We start from the raw sequence: 19,264 nt of genomic DNA on the forward strand, positions 1-19,264 counted from the left end.
CCGGTACAGGAAGGATTTAGTCCAGAGTCAAAGGGCAACAATCCGGTACAGGAAGGATTTAGTCCAGAGTCAAAGGGCAACAATCCGGTACAGGAAGGATTTAGTCCAGAGTCAAAGGGCAACAATCCGGTACAGGAAGGATTTAGTCCAGAGTCAAAGGGCAACAATCCGGTACAGGAAGGATTTAGTCCAGAGTCAAAGGGCAACAATCCGGTACAGGAAGGATTTAGTCCAGAGTCAAAGGGCAACAATCCGGTACAGGAAGGATTTAGTCCAGAGTCAAAGGGCAACAATCCGGTACAGGAAGGACTTAGTCCAGGGTTAAAGGGCAACAATCCGGTACAGGAAGGACTTAGTCCAGAGTTAAAGGGCAACAATCCGGTACAGGAAGGACTTAGTCCAGAGTTAAAGGGCAACAATCCGGTACAAGAAGGACTTAGTCCAGACTTAAAGGGTAACAATCCGGGTACAGTAAGTAGCAGGCCACAATCTGGTACAGCAAAGTCCATAGGTCCTAGGAGGGCTACAAGTCTTGGCCTCAGCTTCAGGGCCAGACAGGCAGCAGCTGAAGGAAGAGCAAAGGATTAAGTGAAGTCCCAGGGTCCAGAATGCCACACAGAACTTCAAGTCCCAGCAGTGTAGAAAGCAAAGCCTGTATCAGCAGTTCCATGTATTTTGTAGTCTCCTTCTAAGGAGACCTGCAGCCATGAGCTCCTCTGTCCATCACTGGAGTAAGCTCTGAACAGTCTGACACCTTTTTGTTGTCTGGTACTTTGAATTCAGCCAGAGATCTCAGCTCAAATTCAGGTAATGCCGAGGTGTCTGACTGTACCTGGTACTGTATACAACAATGTATATGGCACCTACTGAGTGCAGCCTCATATCCTACCCCCTGCGGGAACATAGGAACTCACAAACCAAATTATGCAGTATACTTTGACTTTGTCACACACTGCATCTGGATTAGAGATTGTCAATTTCATAACATAAAAGAAAAAGAAAAATCCAATACTTCTGACTCCTGTTACAGTGTTTATTTGTCAATGTGACTTAGTTGAAGACCACACCATTCATTTGGAAATCCAGATAGTTCCAAAGGGTTCACAAACTTTTTTTCAGGACACATGTATGTTTATAAAATTAAAACATATTTGCTATTACTCTACACTAAAACAATATATATTTTATGTATGCAATCACCCCTGAACCTGTCAGGAGTACCTACCAATGTACACCTACCACTGGTGGAGAACATCTGCGTTACACCAACAATCCACTGTTATACATTTTCACGTTATACATTTTTTTTAAAGTGTGTTCTATGGTACAGAGAGAGACTCGACTATAAGAAATAATTTGCCCACAGTGTGCTGCACCAACTTTTTACTGCCAGAACCTATTGACCCCATATTTTACTAGTGTTCTGAGATGCTCTGACTGTAAGATACAGGCATTACTCTTACTTATTTTTTTTCATTACATTGGGGACTAAATTAGCAAGCTGCATTAATTGGACATGACTCTGGCTTGTTATTGGCATTGTATACACTAAAACCAAGCCAAAGTTCTTCCCAATTAATGCAACATAGTGGCGTAGTACCCAAAGCATATCATACTGACCTACAACACCAATAGGAATGAGATGTAAGAGAAGAAGTGGTTCATGAGAGATTGCTGCCCATAGGGAGGGTATAGACTAGTGTGAGCAACACAGTGGCTAAATGGTTAGCACTTCCGCCTGGCAGCACTAGGGTTGTTGGTTTGAATCCCAACCATGGGACCACCTGCCTGGAGTTTGCATGTTCCCTCCATGCCTGGGTTTCCTCAGGGTACTCTGGTTTCCTCCCACACTCCAAAGACATGCTGGTAGGTTAATTAGCTCCTGTCTAAATTGGCCCTAGTATGTGCATGTATGAATGTGAGTTAGGGACCTTAGATTGTACACCCCTTGAGGGTTAGGGACTGATGTGAATGTACTATATATGTAAAGTGCTGTGTAAATTGGCAGCGCTATATAAGTACCTGTAATAATAAATAGTAGGACTGTCAGGTTTGCTACAGGCAAAACATTAAGGAAAACCCCTTCTGGTACCTTATGTCAATTTGTCCCCTTGGGGACACTGGAATAAAATGGTAATAAGTCGAACAATGGTTCCAGTGGTTCAACCTGCCAAGAACCCATGAGCTTTCCTAATGCATATTGCCATCGTCACAGTCTTCACACTAGGTGCATACAAATGTATAGTTCAGTTGAAGTGGGCCTGGGGTCTTTATGACTTTTGATTTCGACCTCCTGGATTCTTCAGCAGTTTTTCAAGGTGCCGACTGTGGACTTGATTGATGAAGCTGAAATAATCATCTCCACCAGCAAATGTACCAGAGGCTTCTGTATCCTAGAAAGAAAAAGAACCGGAGGGCAATGATCAAATACCAAATACTGCAGAAATAGTGCAAACATTGCATTTACACTAATACAGCAGAGAGGTTCTACATTTGTGCCTGCTTCACAAACTTATCAAAATCAATTACTTTATGTGGCAGTTGCTACATTTTCATTCTGTCCTGTAACAAACATCCATTTTTGCAGGATTTAGGTTTTCACATGATCATTCATCCTTTTTGTGGCCTACTTTTGATTCCCTTGGCATGCTGGGTTCTTTTATAGATTATGTTATACGCAATGTTGTTTTATTGATTTTGGCCATTCACAGCTTTTCCTTTCCTTGTTTTCCAAGAGGTAAGTCTGCTAATTAATGATCCATGAGCTTTCGCATACTATTAATGTATCAATGGCTCCCATAGATTTATAACATCTGCTTGGGGACCAGAGATGATGAGCTGCAGATATGAATGTGCATCCAGGGACAATTCCAAAGCTGTACTGTAGTAATACAAATGTCTCCCTGGATTGCAATTTTCTTTATATCTTCGTAAATTTGAAACAGCCTCCTCCAAATGCTTGGGCAATCCAAGATCCCTATTAACCAACTTCATCACCACTTTCAGGGGCACCACATCCCATCACATAACCAAAAACAATTACCAAGAAATACTGGGATATTAACAGTGCCTACCATCAATTACAGCACGAGTGATATGATGGCACAGTGATGCATATCCATTCCTCTGTATACCAGCTCTCACATCACCAAAGTTAGTCCCATGTAAAAGAATCATCCTATATCTATCTATCTATCTATCTATCTATCTATCTATCTATCTATCTATCTATCTATCTGTATATATATATAAAATACAGTTGTTGGGAGACCATACTGTGAGAGTGACCATACAGTTTAACATATTTCGCAGTGTGGCTTCATCAGGAACCACAAAGTATTATGAAAATTGGGCGCATATATATTGATTGGCATCCTAATACAAATTAATTATGAAATTGATAGTAGGCACCTATAAAATCCCCAAATTCCTTTGCAGCATTTTGCTCATTGGTACTTATGACATTGGCTTTTGAACCTGAGCTTAGGCAAAGGGAAATATTCATTATCCTGCCTTCTGCTCATTACATTCTGTGGAGAATAACAAATATTGCAAATTCCATTGCTAAAGGAGTTTTAGAGAGCACAAATATGGGAACACTGATTTGTAAAAGGGCTGCAGTGGCAGTGATACCTAGAAGCCTATTGTACCATCATGCCAAGCTCTAACTTTCTCCTGCAGCACACCCCCCTTTTGTTTTTTTGGGGCAGGAGGTCTGTACTGGGGGGATTGGGAGAACTGTATTGAAGGAGAATTGGGGGGGGGAACTCTTTACTAGGGGGAGTGGAGTGGAGAGATCTGTATTAAGGAAGATTTGGTGCAAAGAGATCTGTGTTGGTAGGATTGGGGTCTGGAGTGTTGTACTAGGAGGAGGGAGTCATTTTTGTTCTACTGTATACACTGGCCTGTGCATTATTCCTGCCCTCTGCCGTACACATTTTTGACCTCTGCATACAATGCACGGCACACTCCTGACTCTTGCCTTCTGTGCGATATGCTTTCCTAAACCTTGCGCTCTGTGTCTTATGTACTCTTGACCTCTGTGTCCTATGTACTCTTGACCTCTAAACTCTGTGTTATGCACTCCTGACCTGTGTTCTGCATTATGCACTCATAAGGCTCCTGACCCAGGCACTCTTTGCTTTGCATAATTCTGACCATTGCACTCTCTGCCTTACACACTTCTGACTTTAGTGCTGTGTGCATTGCATGCTCCCAGCCAACACATTCTGTGTGCTACATATTCCTGGCTTCTGCACTCTGTGCCGTATGCATATCTGACTCCTGTGTTCTGCCTTTTGCACTCCTGACTCTTGCACTCTGTATCTTACACACTGCTGACCCTTGTGATCTTAGAGTTACACATTCCTAGCTTCTGTGCCCTGTGCCTTATGCACTCTTGAACCCTATACTCTGTGTGCAATGCAGTCCTGTCCCTTGTGCTCTGTGTGTTATCTGCTCCTGACCCCTGCGCTTTGTGTATTATGCACTACTACTGACCCCTGCATTCCGTGTATTATGAACTAACTACCCTTGAACTTGCAATGACAACCCCTGTGCTCTGTGCGTTATGTGCTTCTGAGACCAATACACTTTGTGTTACGTACCCCTGACACCTGTGCTCTGCCTCCTATGTACTCCTAACCCATGCGCTCTGTGTGTTACGCACTCCTGACCCCTGTGCTCTGTGCATTAAGTACTCTGACCCCTGTACTCTGTGTGTTAGCCACGCCTGACCCTTGTGCCATTTGCATTATGTATTCCTGAGCCCTGTGTATTATACACTGGTGAGCCCTGGACTTGGTGCATTACACTTTCCTGACTCCTTCGTTTTGTGCCTTACACAGTCCTAAGCCCTGTGCTTTGTCCCTTACACACTCCTGACCTCTGCACTCCATACCAATACACTTCAAAACCCTTTGCCCTGTGCGTTACTCTGGCCACTGAGCTCTGTTCATTCTTAACCCTTGCACTATTTGCATTATACACTCCTGGGCCCTGCAATATATAACATATGTTGTACATTTTACTGCACTCTAAGTGCACTATATACTCCTGACTACTGCACTCTAAGTACATTATATACTCCTGACTACTGCACTCTAAGTACATTATATACTCCTGACTACTGCACTCTAAGTGCATTATATACTCCTGACTACTGCACTCTAAGTACATTATATACTCCTGACTACTGCACTCTAAGTACATTATATACTCCTGACTACTGCACTCTAAGTACATTATATACTCCTGACTATTGCACTCTAAGTACATTATATACTCTGACCCCTGAACACTTTGGGCTATAATATATATTACATAATTCTGACCAGAGTGTTTATTTTCTCAACAGTTGCTGGTTGCTAAATAGTCACTGACTACTCTAGTGAAGTACCTTTGTGAAGAAGGCTATTTGATAAAAGAGCTTGTTTGTTTTTTTTAGTTATTGTGCTGAGGTTTGTATGTGTCTGTTAGACTCTCGAATGTTGCACAGCAATAAAAGCATATTTTGTAGATAAAAAGACTGTGGCATATGCCTGCCATGTATGCATTGAGACTCAGATTTTATTTAACTATGCACCTTTAAGACCACCCAGTGTTGGTGCAATTTAGCCACATGAACCACACCTCTCCTTTGTGTACCCAAGGGTATTCAAAGTCTTTCATAATTCTAGCTATGGCCCTGTATTAAGCCCTTCGGTGATGTTGGGAACCAAACTAAAGTACCACTTTATTTGGTAAGTTGACCACCACTTATCTAATGACTCCAAAACTGTTTTTGTGAGCTGTGGGTTGGGGAACAGTACCTTGTCCCAGGGGGTGTTAAGATGCCTCCAGATATTCGGAAATATTACATTGTCTGTAGCCCATGCCTGCCATGGCTGGCTGAGATTTCTCTGGGGAGAGTTGACTGATAAATCAGGGCGATCACTACTTTTGTCAACGATCCATCCCTTTTTTTTTCTTCTGCTCAGTGCTGATTTGCATACTCATATATTAAACAGGTGAATCACAAATGTTTGTATAAAGTTTTATATACGGCATACTTGCAGATTTGAAAATGAGATGCCCTACTTACAACGGATTTGGACACATGTATTAACTGATTATATTTAGTGATTTTAGATGCTTACAACAAACTCCTAATCATTTTCTGCTTTTAATCAGGCTTTGCCTTTTTTTTCCACTGAAAATAAGCCACAATATTTATCGAGTCAGAAAACATTTATTTAGCAGAACAAGCTAATAAAGCGGGGTAGATGCGCTTTCCTAATTTCAGGTTCTTGGAACCTTCAGGAAATCAAGCTCTTGGCTGATCTGTATTCTCTTCTTAGAAATAGACATTGAGGTAGTCTGAAATTTATGCTTTGTTCTAAATGGAGACAAAAAGAACATGTAAACAGTGCAAAGAACGCCAGTGAATTTAGTAACTGGAGAAAAAAAAACACTGGTCTACTTATAAATCAAACTATTGTTTTAAAATGATAGGCTTTGGAAATCAGAAAATACAATCAGGTGGGTGGTAAACAGTGGATACACATAGGTTCTAATGTTTAAAGGAGAAGTACATCCAAAGCTCTTTTGGTTATATTTCTCCTGAGGATTACAGGAGGGCAGTTCGTTCTGCACTCCTGTGACCCGTTTTCAGCCGACATCAGGCTAAATCCCACTGTCTGCTGATGAGCCAGTCCAGGCTCTGAAAAGATCCTGACCATATGGTTGGGATCAATCCAGAAGCCTGGACCAACACCTGTCTCAGCCTCTCAGTGATCCGCTGAGAGCCTGAGCGAGCCGCTCCTGCCCTCTCAAAAACACTCCAGTGAGCACTGGAGGGGCAGAGCAGAGAACTGAGTGATCAGCAGTGTTTGATCGGTCAGTTCTCAGTCTTACAGCCGAGAGGGGAAAGATGCAGCATCAGACTGATCCTGCATCCACCTAGGTGAGTATAATTTTTTTTTCTTTGTTAACCCATACTTCTCTTTGGATTTGACTGTATGGCTCAAGGTTTAATATATATTAAATATATATATATTTTATATAAATATATATATATAAAAAATATATATTTATATAAGGTTTTATATAAATGCCCCACACAAAAAAAAAAACACTAGTGGGAATTTGTACTTTTTCAGCCAACAGAACATTTGTGAGGTCTGCTACTAATGTTGGATGGGAAGACTTGGCTCAAAGTTGATGTTCCAATTTATCCCAAAGGTGTTCAGTAGGATTTAGGGCAGGACACTCAAGTTCGGAGCTTGTGAACCTAAACTCAATCATTTGGAGAAGTGTTCACACCTTATATAGTACAATATCATTTAGTGTGCTTCAATATGTAGCCAACTTTTAGAAGCATGGGGAGAAAAAGTGATTACTATTAATTGCTATGTCCCATGGCCAGACTGGAGGCCAGCAGTGCTTAGCAAAGCTGTTGTATGCATGATGTGTAGCAGGGCAGTCTGACTGTTATGTTATACTTAAGTATGCAACCCTACCTTTATGATTTGTTTAAGAACACCATATTGTTCCTCCCCCTCCACAGTTATACACACTTCCCATTGCTGCCTGAGTTAATTTAAGTGCCTGTAATAGGAATGTCAAAACAACCAGATAGGGTCATAATCAGAGCTTGCATTATGATTAAGGTATTTAAAATCTCAGGGCTGTGTTTTTAAATTAGGGAGCGAATTTGTCCATGACAAAACATTATATATATACTATACAATATGTACAATACAGTACAATATGTACAAGTGACAACAATGGGGAGAGACTAGCTAGGATGAGATGACATTGAACCGAGAGGAACCAAATGACAAAGTCTGGGCATATTACTTGGATGAACATTTAAGAACCAGAAAACACTGATGGAATTAGGTTGCTCATTTGGGCAGTGTATTTATCTGAGTGTCCCAAGAAGGCATCACAATGCTTGCTGCTACTGTTAAAGCTCTTAGAAGGCATCACAAATGTTCTTCAGGCCCACCTGTAGCACGAAAACACTGAAGAAGTCTGTATTTTATCTAGTAAGCTATCTAGATGTAGCCCATGACAGTAAACATTGATAGTCCAGTGAAGCATTTCCTTATAGCATGTAAAATCTTCATTGTTATTCAGAGTATTTGGACAAATGTAACACAGATTGGAAGCATGGAACTTGCTTCACTAGTTTGGTCCACGTTGCTATGCTTCATCAGACAGCTTAATTTTTTTAAGTGCAAATACGGCTGTGGGTGATGACTGGCTGTACATTTGCAGAGGGACCTTTAAGAGGGAGCTGTGTAGAAGGACAAGTAAGTAGCATTTGCTATAAGGCAGCCTCTCCCAACCTTTTAACATGGCAGCACCATTAATACCAGCCCAGTCTCAGGGGAATCCCTGCTAATCTTCAGCTCACAGTACATTAGTGTGAGGGTCTCTGGGAACAATTTTTCTAACATTTCTGGTCATTGAGAAGAATCCCCCTTTCAGATAGCTTAAATGATCACTGTTGTCAGTGGTTACATATCTGAGAGGCAGAAAGTTCTTATTGCTCAAGCAACCCCTGGTAACCTCCCTCTGGAGGAACCCTAGGATTCCACAGAAACCTGGTTGAGAAGGGTTGCCCTAAGGTGTCCGTTGTTGAACATTGTGCTTCCTTCGGCATCCAACCCAACTTTATGCAGCATTCAACATAACCTTAATAGTTTTTGCAATCTTACCTCAAACTGCATTTATAAACATTTATCTTGTACCTGACCTAACCTCCTACTGCATCTGACGCTCCATAGATCATGTGTCCAACTAAGCCTCATTCCTTTATCTCCAAAACATTCATCATCTGATATACCATCTTTTAACCAATGTTCATCCATCATTTGGCATAGTGTCATCAATCTTCTGACTCAATATCATCTTTTTGTCTGAAAAACTCTTATATATCACCTGACATCATCTTAATCCACTGAACTTCCTATTGTAAATAAGCAAAAACTCCATCCTTGTTAGCTTTTTAGTCATATTCTGGCCTTGTTCTGTAATATTGAAGATATTTCATCATATATCCAAGTGGTTTCCTAAGTCCTAATTTCCATCCTACCTCTGATATATTTTCATCCTTCAGCTAATACATTCTTGTCCAACATTTGAAATAACTGAGTCATTGAAGGAATTCCAATAAATTCTAATTCTAGCCTTTATTTTTTATATATTCTTGTCCTATATGTGGCATATTTTAATCATTTATCCAATAATTTCTCATCCTGCATCACTCTTCATCTGATAAATTCCCATAAAACTTATATAATTATTGGTAAGCATCGGGTGGTCTACTGTAAGGGAGGCATTTACCTTTAACACTGTAAACTGGAGTGTAGATTCATTTTAAGACTAAATGGTATATATAAAAAACAGTAAAGATGACTTCTACCAAATATTCACTGATGGTGAACCAATTACTGTCATTTAGAACACATTCACCAGGAAGAGTCACCTACAGTGAATGTTTGATGAACAAATTAACTGCTTTATAAATACAACCCTACTTGTATGTGGATGTTCCCTTATGCTCCAATGGTGTCTTCCTTTCACTTCTATTCAGCCTAAGATACTCAAAACTGGTCTGATGACATTATAGGATTGATTTACTTTTATGTAAAGTATCTTTATCGAATTCCAGACTATTCACATCTTATTGGCTTACTTCTGGTGATGAAGCTAGGTGCTTAACTACACTGCAGCCTAACTCCGCATAGGGTCCAAAACAATGTCCAAGTCTCTATAGATTAGCTCAATTTACCATGCAGCAAACAAGAATGAGATAAATGTCTGTCCCGTCTACATCTGCCACTCATGTGACTGACTATTACTCATGGGTCTTAGACCATTACTCCAAAGAAATCAACTATCTGTATAATATCATCAAAAGTCCTTGTACATTGCATCAAATACAAATTTGGGAAATGGCTTGGAAATATCAATTAGCAGTTAGCTCACCAGCAACACTCTGCGCCAAGCAACAGCAAACAAAATGTTAGGTTGTATAAGGAAGATAAGATATGATGCTACTATAAAGCCCATGTACGTCAATCACATATAAGGCCATATTATGATTATGTTTGCAGTGTTGGCAAACACAGTGGTGGTTATTTACTAAAACTAGAGAGTGCAAAATCAGGTGCACTTCTGCATAAAAACCAATCAGCTTCCAGGTTTTAATGCCAAAGCTTAATTGAACAATCTGAGGTCAGAAGTTGGCTAGTTTCTATGCAGAACTGCACCAGATTTTGCACCCTACAGGTTTAGTAAATCTCTCCCAATGTATAAGGAGGAAGGGGTTAAAGGCAGACAACTGGGCTAGGTGAATAAAAAGGGATGGAAGGTCTCAATCGATCTTAAAGTAGTATCTAATTTAAGAAAAATATATCCTAAAGACTACTTGCAAAAATATATCAAATTCAATAGGAAAATGTTTCAAATTAACTTTTTTATTTGAATGGCTGTACAAAAGAAGGAAAATATTTTACCATCTGTTTGGGAAAGGGCTGATTATATAACAGTGCTACCTATATATTGTATAAACGGAAAATGAGACCATTTCAGGGATAGGTCATTCTTAGCTTGAGTCTTTTTTACTGTTACCCTTTTTAATGAATCATTTCTCATTAAAATTTTAAAAAAATAAACATTTGCCTCAAAAGTAAACAAAATGATGATATTAGCTTGATGTGTGTGGTTATAATTTGTGTCCATTTTTATCTATCTTGTGCAATTTATTAACAATGACATGATTGGTATAGATACATGAGATGGCACAATGGCAGTAGTTTTCTACTGGTTCTTGTACCATCTGCTCACCTTCAGAGCCCCATTGTCTTGTGATACTCTCCTGGTAGACATGGTATCTGGGAATCCCACAGACTGATTGAACTCTGCTCTCTGATCATCCAGTCTCCGACTTTGTGACTGTGCCAACATGTCCATCAAATGATTCATTTCAGGAGGAGGGGTGACTGGAGCTGCGAGTCAAAATACAGGTTTGTCATTGTAAAATCACAATAGCCATCATGAATCTTTGAATGGTATCTTTTACAGGTAGTGAAATGATATTTAGAATTTGTTGATCCAGTTTTGCTGATTGTCTGGGATTATGTGGGTTAATCCTGCTCCCTATAATTATTATTGTTATCATTTATTGAACATCATTAGTGAGCATCATTAGTCATCATGTTATAAAATCTAAAAGCTGCTGACATGTTTTAGGCTTAAGGGAATGCCTAATAGATTACACTTTTATCATTGTGCCTCAGAAATCCCTACCAATGGTGTAGGGGACCCTTGTGACTCTCAGTCCTCTTTGGTGTTGCAGCCTCTCAGTAGGTGCTCATCTTTAAACTACCTTTCTGTCTTTCAGTCTGTCCTCAAGGAGATGTCCATCCTCCTTACATATCTCAAGCAGAATATTATTATTACACCAATCATACTGTTTGTTCATTGTTTTAGGGTTTCAGCCTATCAATTTTCCATGTCAAGAACCGTTTTGAAGAAAAAGAACCATCAGGTTTCCTAATTAAGGAAAAACAGCTTTACCATCAAAGGGTTGTTCAGAGAATGGTGAAGCTATAAAACATCCTCGGTACATGAGGTGGCCATGGCTAAAACTCTGTATTTAAAATCAAACTGGATGCTTTACTCATAAGAAATGTAACCTTTGGCTATTAAGAATCTTTATGGGTGGCCTAGAACACATATGCGCTGTTCCTGTAGTCATGAAAGTTCATCAACTGATGAACTAGGGTTTAGGCATATCTGTGAAGGTTCTCATTTATCCAGGTCATGGTATAGCTAGCAGTAGTTAGTTACATTTACTGGAATTATTCTGTAATGCTAAAGACGCTTCACCAGTCATCCAAGGGAATTCTTTGGTTCTGGGTTCAGAGCAGAAGAAACTACCTGGATAGGCAGCGTAACATCTTCAACAATACAGAGCAAGTCCAGTTAAATACAACTTACTATTTCTAGCCAGGATATATAATAAACGCTCTGGAGCAGAATGTTTCCAGTTTTGAATCTGAATGATCTCTGACTTGGTATCATTAGTAGTAGTTGATCACAATTAGCTGGACTTGTTCTGTAGCTCAGAGTTTTGGAATCTGCATAGATGAGGCATGAAACATCCACAGAAATACAGAACAAGTTGAATGTGACTAGCTACCACTAGCTTGGATCTACAGTACATTTTTACAATTTTTGAACTTGATGGACCCTGAATTTTTTTTTTTTTATTATTATTATTAAAGTCCAACTCCAGCCTTCCTGACCTCTCTAGGTGCTTTTAATGTGAACATATTTATTCTCAATGAGTCTCAACAATCACAACAAAGCCTTTAGAGTTGAGTTTCACTTAGTTCTCATTGGCGTAGGCTACATGCACACAGCGGTTTGGCCCCTCAGTGTAAAATCCCTGCAATTTAGGGCACCTAGGAGGCACAGGGTCCAGTCCCAATGCCAGCAGCTGGATACTGTACCACATTTAGGGCTGTATGTGTTCGGGGACATATGCTCGGAACACTGGAGCTCTGTATTGTAAACATTGAAAATGATCTAACTAAAGGCAAAACCTTTTTATTTTTTTGATATGGATAGAGAATTGAGTTGTCAGTACCACTGTCAGGTTTTTTGTTAATGTTTGTATTCCCATTGGTGAGATTCACTTGTTCTCTAATTGTCCTGATCACCAATGTCGCCAGGGATGAAGGTGGGGGAAAATCCACAATTCTGACTTGCCAACAGAACAAGAGCAGAGGGGAAATCTACCAATGGGGACACTTGTTCCTGTGACAGCTGTCTGACAGGATATATGTCCCTTTGGAAAGATATCCCCTAATTTCTTATTGAGTCTACAGGACATGAAGGGAAGTCAAATCTCCCTAATGAAGCAACTTTAACCTTCCCCTACTTAATCCAAAAAGAAAACAAAAGTTTGGGCTTTAGATATACTTTAAATATCTCCACAATGTGTACAGATAGAGAGATAAATGAGTGTTTGTTTTATTAATGCTTGTTCTGAACATGTATATACTTTTGTGTGCCTGATCTGGGCATAACTTCACTTTAACTCTTACCCACTCCATCCAAAATTAAATTTAAAATGTTTTGATTAAGCTTTACATTTTTTTACAAAAGAAAGCATAGTAAAATGCATACAGTTGAAGAAACGCCTTGATTATACAGACATGGAGAATGGATAAATTAGCAACCTCAATGTATTCAAATTAAAATAAATTTGAAAAGAGGACATGATTTTAGTGTACATACAATTCATTTTTGTATAGAGGAGAGACAGGTGAGAACATTCAATGGAGCTGATACCTGGATTGAAAAGGAAGCCTGATGACAACCAGCAAGCTCAGAAGTGTTGAGCTGTGTATTTATGTGTTTGTGGACACCTGACCATCACACCTATATGAGCTTGTCGGACATTCCATGCCAAAACCATGGGCATTAATATGACATTCCCATCCTTGTGGCCATAAAACCTCCATTCTTCTAGGAAGGCTTTGCTCAAGATTATGGAGGGTGTCTGAGGGAATTTGTGCCCATTCATCCAAAAAGCAATTGTGAGATCAGGTACTAATGTTGGACAAGAAGACCCGGCTCACAACTGGCATTTAAAATCATCTAAGAGGTGTTTGGTAGGATTAGGGTTTAGGGCTCTCACTGCATGCATTTGAGTTTATCCACACGAAACTCCATAAACCATGTCTTTGTGGACCTGGCTTTGTGCAACTGAACTCCATCATTTGGAAGGATGTCCACATACTTTTGGCCACATTTTGTATGCATCTCTGCCTTTTCATTGAAAAAGTCAGTTGCAAGGGGTACCTGTTTTGCTCACAAAAAGGAGTTTAAGACACATGCAAATCCAACCTATGGATATGGAATAATATGTAAAGAAATTGCTACCAGGCTCGAGGTCCCAACATTTGAAACTCAAGTTCAGTAGTAAACAGGTACCTCTTGCAGTTGATCAGGATGCAGCGACAACTAAGAATATATTTTTCCCCATTTGCCTCAACAGAGAACATCTCTGATCCCACAAAACCTGGATTTGATGTTGGTAAAGGTAGAATGTAAGTTCAACTTCCATTAACTGGCATATTTGCTCATCCTACTGCCCTGGCCACATCTATTTGAATCAGTGCATGCAGTATGGGAGAAAATGAGTGATGTGTGCAATCTACTCTATGGAAAGTGAAAATGTAGATGAAGAAAAACAATAGGAAATCCAACATTTGTCTTTTCACGTATAAAATTGTGCAATGTAATATGAAAGGAAGGAATACCCTCAGCACACCAGGTCATATACTGCAGTGGCCACTTACTGCTATTTTTTGCATCTGGATCCACTTTGCTGTGCACAATTTGGATGCTGCATCGCTGCTCATCCATCCGCGCCCCCTGAACATGGCTGAGAAGGTTAAAGAAGCCTTCCTGCTCCTTAGGGACTTCCTGCAGGCAGAAACAGACACACATTTAGCTCCTTTACCAACTAAATAAAATGGCAAAGCCTTTTTTAAAGAAAACTTTTCATGAAAAACAAAAGTTGATGGCCCCCACCTGCTAATGCTAATAGTCTAATAGTCTTGCTGTATACATATTTTACGGGTGGCTAGCTTAAAATGTTAGCAAATATTAGCATGATATCAGCATGAATGTCAACTAGCATTTTAGGGGCCATCAGCAACAGCAAACCCCATATTTCTTTAATTAAATATTTCTTTAAATGGCTGCTCACTTCCATACCCATTTGAAGAACAGGCACTGTCAGGAGATACCTGCTGGCTGTCAAACCAAGGCACCTGTGCACACTTATACTGGCAAAGCCCTTCGCTTGGAGTCAGGACTACTCACTTACCTGTACACAGGACCATGGTAGGCCATGATTCCAAGTGCAGGGCCAGGCCGGATCATGCACATGCCTTGGCCAGCCAGCCAGTATTCCTTCCCTGACATATACAAGGCTATCCATGGGTTTTCACACTGCAGCTTTAAAAGGCAGATGCGAATTGATCCAACACACTATGCATTCTATATCCTAGAGGCAGCTGAGCATGAGGAAAGCATATGATCCTTCATGCTGATGTAGTCACCTAGCCATTTAATGTTCTTGCCTGGTGATGAGAAAATCCAATGACAAGTGTGGATTGAGTTTGCGGTTTTTATAGGCACTATACAACTCTATGGTACAAAGTGCAAACTGAGTTTTTGGTCATTACACTTTATCTGGCAATCTATGTCTCTATCATGTTTTGAAGAGTAAGATATTTTGTTTAACCAGTTAACCAATGTTCTCCACAGTGCTTCTGGGCATACTCTCAATAAAAGTGAGGTGATCCACTAGACGTCTAGAGAAGGATCACTGTTTCTACAAATAGAGAGAATCAAGTTTGATGCTTACATATAACCCCATGGGAAGTTTGCATTGGAAGTGTTTCATTCATGCAAATGGAAGGCTTATATAGAACACATTGGTTAGTTTAGCTCTTTCAGCTTTGATAGAAATACTGTCTAGTATATACTAGGCAAAGCTGGAGTCTGCACTGGTCTGCTCATTCTGTTCAATGTGACCCCCTATCATATGTAAGGTAAGTTTTTTCTGCTCAAGTGATCATGTGCCTAAACTGAAAACACAGACAGTTGATAATATATACAGGATGAGCTCAACATTTTTTCTTGGGACTCTCAAATATCGGGTTGTCAAACTTGGGTGGTCCTTGGAAGTATATAGTAATAACAAGAGTACGTAAAATGTTTGTTACCCAAGTACTATAAAACCCCATCTAAGAATCCCCTTGAAAATTAACAACATTCCTCATACACTTTCCTCATAGCTACAAATAAACTAACAAGATAAGCAGAGCAGTAGATACCCCTAGAGGATCCTGCTAGAGGATTCCCAATACGATGAGTGGCCTAGATCGTCTTAGCCTTACATTTATAATACAATAATCACACAATTAGGTCATACTAGATGCAGATATTAAGTCATAGACCTGTAGATAACCATGCTGATGGTTGTTGCCATTTTCCTGTCTGAACAATGTTCCAGTTGATCCATTTCTTAGCCTCTCTCCCAACTTATAATGTCCACTATATTCACATTCATTCATCTTTAAAGCTTCTAGAGCTAACCTACCAACATCTTGACTTTTTCTGGGATAATTGGTCTACATGACTCCTAATGTTTTTTGATCCTTGTCTGCCACAATTATGAGTGATTTTACACCTGTATCAGCTATCTCATGTCCACCTTCTAAGTCTGTCTTTTACTCACCTCCCATTTGGACCCCAAACACTGATCTTCTGTTACAATTGACAGTGAAATTTATACACCAACAAAATTTCTCTGCTCTGTTTTTCAATGTCTCTTTCTCCACTGTCTGATTAGACAATGGGGTAGATTTACTAAAGGCATAAGGGCTGTTTGCTTTGCAAGAGAATTCTCACTTTGCAAGGGAATGTTCCCTTTCCTTTCTAAATGTAGGAATAATTCATTTTTCAAAGTATACCCAATCACGTGCTAAGGAACAGATATTTGCTTGTACATGATTGGATGATGGAAAATAGCAGAGCTTACCAAGCAAAGAGAAAATTCCCTTGCAAAGTGAACAGCCTATTTACTTTAATAAAGCAACTCTATGGAGTCCTGCTGCAGATAAGTACAATGATTTCTGCAAGAACCTTTGCATCCCCTCTCTTCAAACTCTTCTGATTACAAACCCCCCTCACTTCTCACTATAACCCCTTCTCATGACTGAAACAAAGGAGCACCCCATACATTTCTGATTGTGTACAATGTATACTTCAAAGGCTGGTACAGGCCTGTGAGACCATTAGGTAATCTAGAGACTATTGTACAATGTCAAATTTGATGACGAGTAGAGGTGAAAGTTAAACCATAGCTCTCAAATGTCCCATTTTGGAACCAAGTCCCTTGGTCCTTTTCTTCATAATGGTCCTGATTTAAAGCCAGCCATAGACAGAGTGATTTTCTTTCCTGCAACCATGGGGAGCAGGAAATAAAATTGCTCGATTCCCCCAGCAACACAGTCAATGTTGATGGGAGAATCCATCCCGCTGAGCCATTGTGTTCTCCCATCACGGCGGTGGGGGGAGCTGTCCACGCCAGCAGAACACAGTGATTACTGCTGGTGGCTATAATAGCATGTAAAATCTGATTGGTTGTACTCAAGTTGATCAATCAATCAACCTGGGTACATTCAGCCTGCCCATACATGGTTCGAATTTCAGCTGCTGAACCAGCTGTGATTTGAACCGTCTATGGCTGGCTTAAGATCTAATGTACAGGTTTGTGCCAATAAACATACTATTTAACAGCGTGTGCCCTGCAACTTATTGTGCAAAGTATTTTTTTTAAATAATATAAATATATACAGTATAAGTATGGATGTCACCCATAGCAGCTAGTCAAATGTCTGTTATTGATTTCAAACCTAATGGTTTTCTGTAGGAATAAAAAAGCTGCCATGATTAGGTGATGTGCTTTTATAATATCCTGTTCATTTGTAAATGTCTTTAAATATATAAAATAGTTACCCAAATACAGTACAAGTATTGACGGTCTAAGTCTGCCTTTCTGCAGTATGCAGGGGTGTGGCATTGTCCTGTCTTTGCCAAAATGTTCCCCCTAAGGGCTCGTTCACACTTGACTTTCTAACTCTAACTTTACTTTAACTTTCTAACTTTCTAACTTGACTTTATTTCTAACTCTTGCCAAACGCCCCTATAGCATTTGACAGGCATTAGACAGGTGTTTGTGAAGCATTTTTAAAGCTCCTCAAACGCTCCCAAAACACCCTTTGCACGGTTTTGACGCGTTTGATAGGCGTTTGCCAATCGTTAAAACCGCACCACAAGCTCCTATAATGAAGTTGAATGGTATTAACGCTCTGCAACCGCCTCGCAAACGCTCCACAATCGCCTGCCAGGCATTTGAGGAGCGGCACCATAGACTTGAAAAGACTTGACATAGAATTGAATGGGAGGCTTCAACTCCTCCTGACTCAACACGTGGTGTCAGTTTTGCCGCAACGCAACGCTAACGCTTCAGCGTGAACAGCACTGTGTACTGCCATGTGCAGAATTTTCATTTGAGAAGCGTTAAAAACTTCCCAAACGCCTGTCTGACGCCTGCTGACAAAGCTAGCGTGAATGTAGCCTAAAAGGTAACTTTCTTTCCCAACCAAGAAAGATAGGAGGTTGGGGATATAATTGATTGTTTTCTAAAATATTCTCTTCTCAGAATTTGGATTTAAAATAAAACCTGATGAATGCCCAAAAATTACATAATATACAAGAGATAGTTTGTGCAGCGACTCGGTATTCATAATACCCTATTAAGCACCTTCGCCTACAGACTGAGACTGTAAATCCCGAGATGGATTGTATATAGACCCCTGTACGCATCCACCATCCTCCCTAACCCCCTAGGCATTGTGAATGTCCCTCTCACCGCAGGCCCCGATTGAGCTTCGTCCTCTGGGCTTTTCTTGGCCTGGTCCTCTTCAGCTCCATCTACAGGATCCATAATGCTGCTCTTAGTCTCTTCTCCTAGCAAACAGTTATGTGCCCATATCAGCCGTGCAGTCCTATAAAATGTCCTGCGGGGTCAACGTGCCCTCCCTTCCCTTCTGCAGATCATTAAATCATCTCATAATAAGGGAGGCCCCATCTGCAGGAAGGAGCTGGTTAATCCCCCATTAAGATTATCTGGGATAATTGTTAGTGCAGCAGAGGGTATATGTGTATCTGTGTGCTTACATATTTCTGAGTTTATGGCAGTGCTAAGGCATCACTGCCATGTGCACAAATATGTATGTAGGCTATATATATATATATATATATATATATATATATATATATACACTCTGTATCAGCATGTAGGTACTGCATATGCACCTGGGTTAACACCCCCTAGAGGCAAGGTTGGGGAACAGCATAGATTAAACTAGAGAATTATTGCATACTTTGCCCACTTACATTATAGAATTGTTGCATATTTTGCCCACTTTTCAACAGTTTTAAAGAAAACTGTTGTATATTTTACCAAGCACACATTTGAGTTATTTTTGCAGTGTTTATCATAAAGTAAGTTGGTAAGTAAGTTGGTATGGCTATTATATTTTGACTTTTTTTTTTGTTACCATATTAAATATGGAGCTTTGTGGGTAGGCCACTAGAGGGAACTATTGGTGACTTG

At 40.0% G+C, this 19,264-nt stretch overlaps 1 protein-coding gene across 1 annotated transcript; it reads right to left on the reverse strand.

Moving 5' to 3' along the window:
* Window positions 1-1,019: 1,019 nt before the first annotated feature.
* PCP2 (Purkinje cell protein 2) lies at window positions 1,020-18,670 on the reverse strand. Its single transcript, XM_089661283.1, has 4 exons — window positions 18,518-18,670; window positions 14,367-14,493; window positions 10,840-11,000; window positions 1,020-2,393 (listed from the first exon to the last, which is right to left on the reverse strand). The coding sequence occupies exons 1-4, from the start codon at window positions 18,590-18,592 to the stop codon at window positions 2,271-2,273; spliced, it is 486 nt and encodes a 161-aa protein (XP_089517409.1). The 5' UTR covers window positions 18,593-18,670; the 3' UTR covers window positions 1,020-2,270.
* Window positions 18,671-19,264: the final 594 nt, after the last annotated feature.

The sequence above is a fragment of the Staurois parvus genome, unplaced genomic scaffold, assembly GCF_062004578.1.
Source record: "Staurois parvus isolate SC_StPar_1 unplaced genomic scaffold, SC_StPar_1.0 ptg001328l, whole genome shotgun sequence".
NCBI classification, from domain to species: Eukaryota; Metazoa; Chordata; class Amphibia; order Anura; family Ranidae; genus Staurois; species Staurois parvus.

What these genes read in the sequence shown, in the direction of transcription:
- PCP2 (XM_089661283.1), bottom strand. Translation starts at nt 18,592, where the DNA reads ATGGATCCTGTAGATGGAGCTGAAGAGGACCAGGCCAAGAAAAGCCCA. An exon ending in AAGCTCAATCGGGGCCTGCG is followed by an intron (nt 14,494 to 18,517) that starts GTGAGAGGGACA and finishes TTCTGCCTGCAG; the next exon opens with GAAGTCCCTAAGGAGCAGGA. An exon ending in TCCAGATGCAAAAAATAGCA is followed by an intron (nt 11,001 to 14,366) that starts GTAAGTGGCCAC and finishes TTTGACTCGCAG; the next exon opens with CTCCAGTCACCCCTCCTCCT.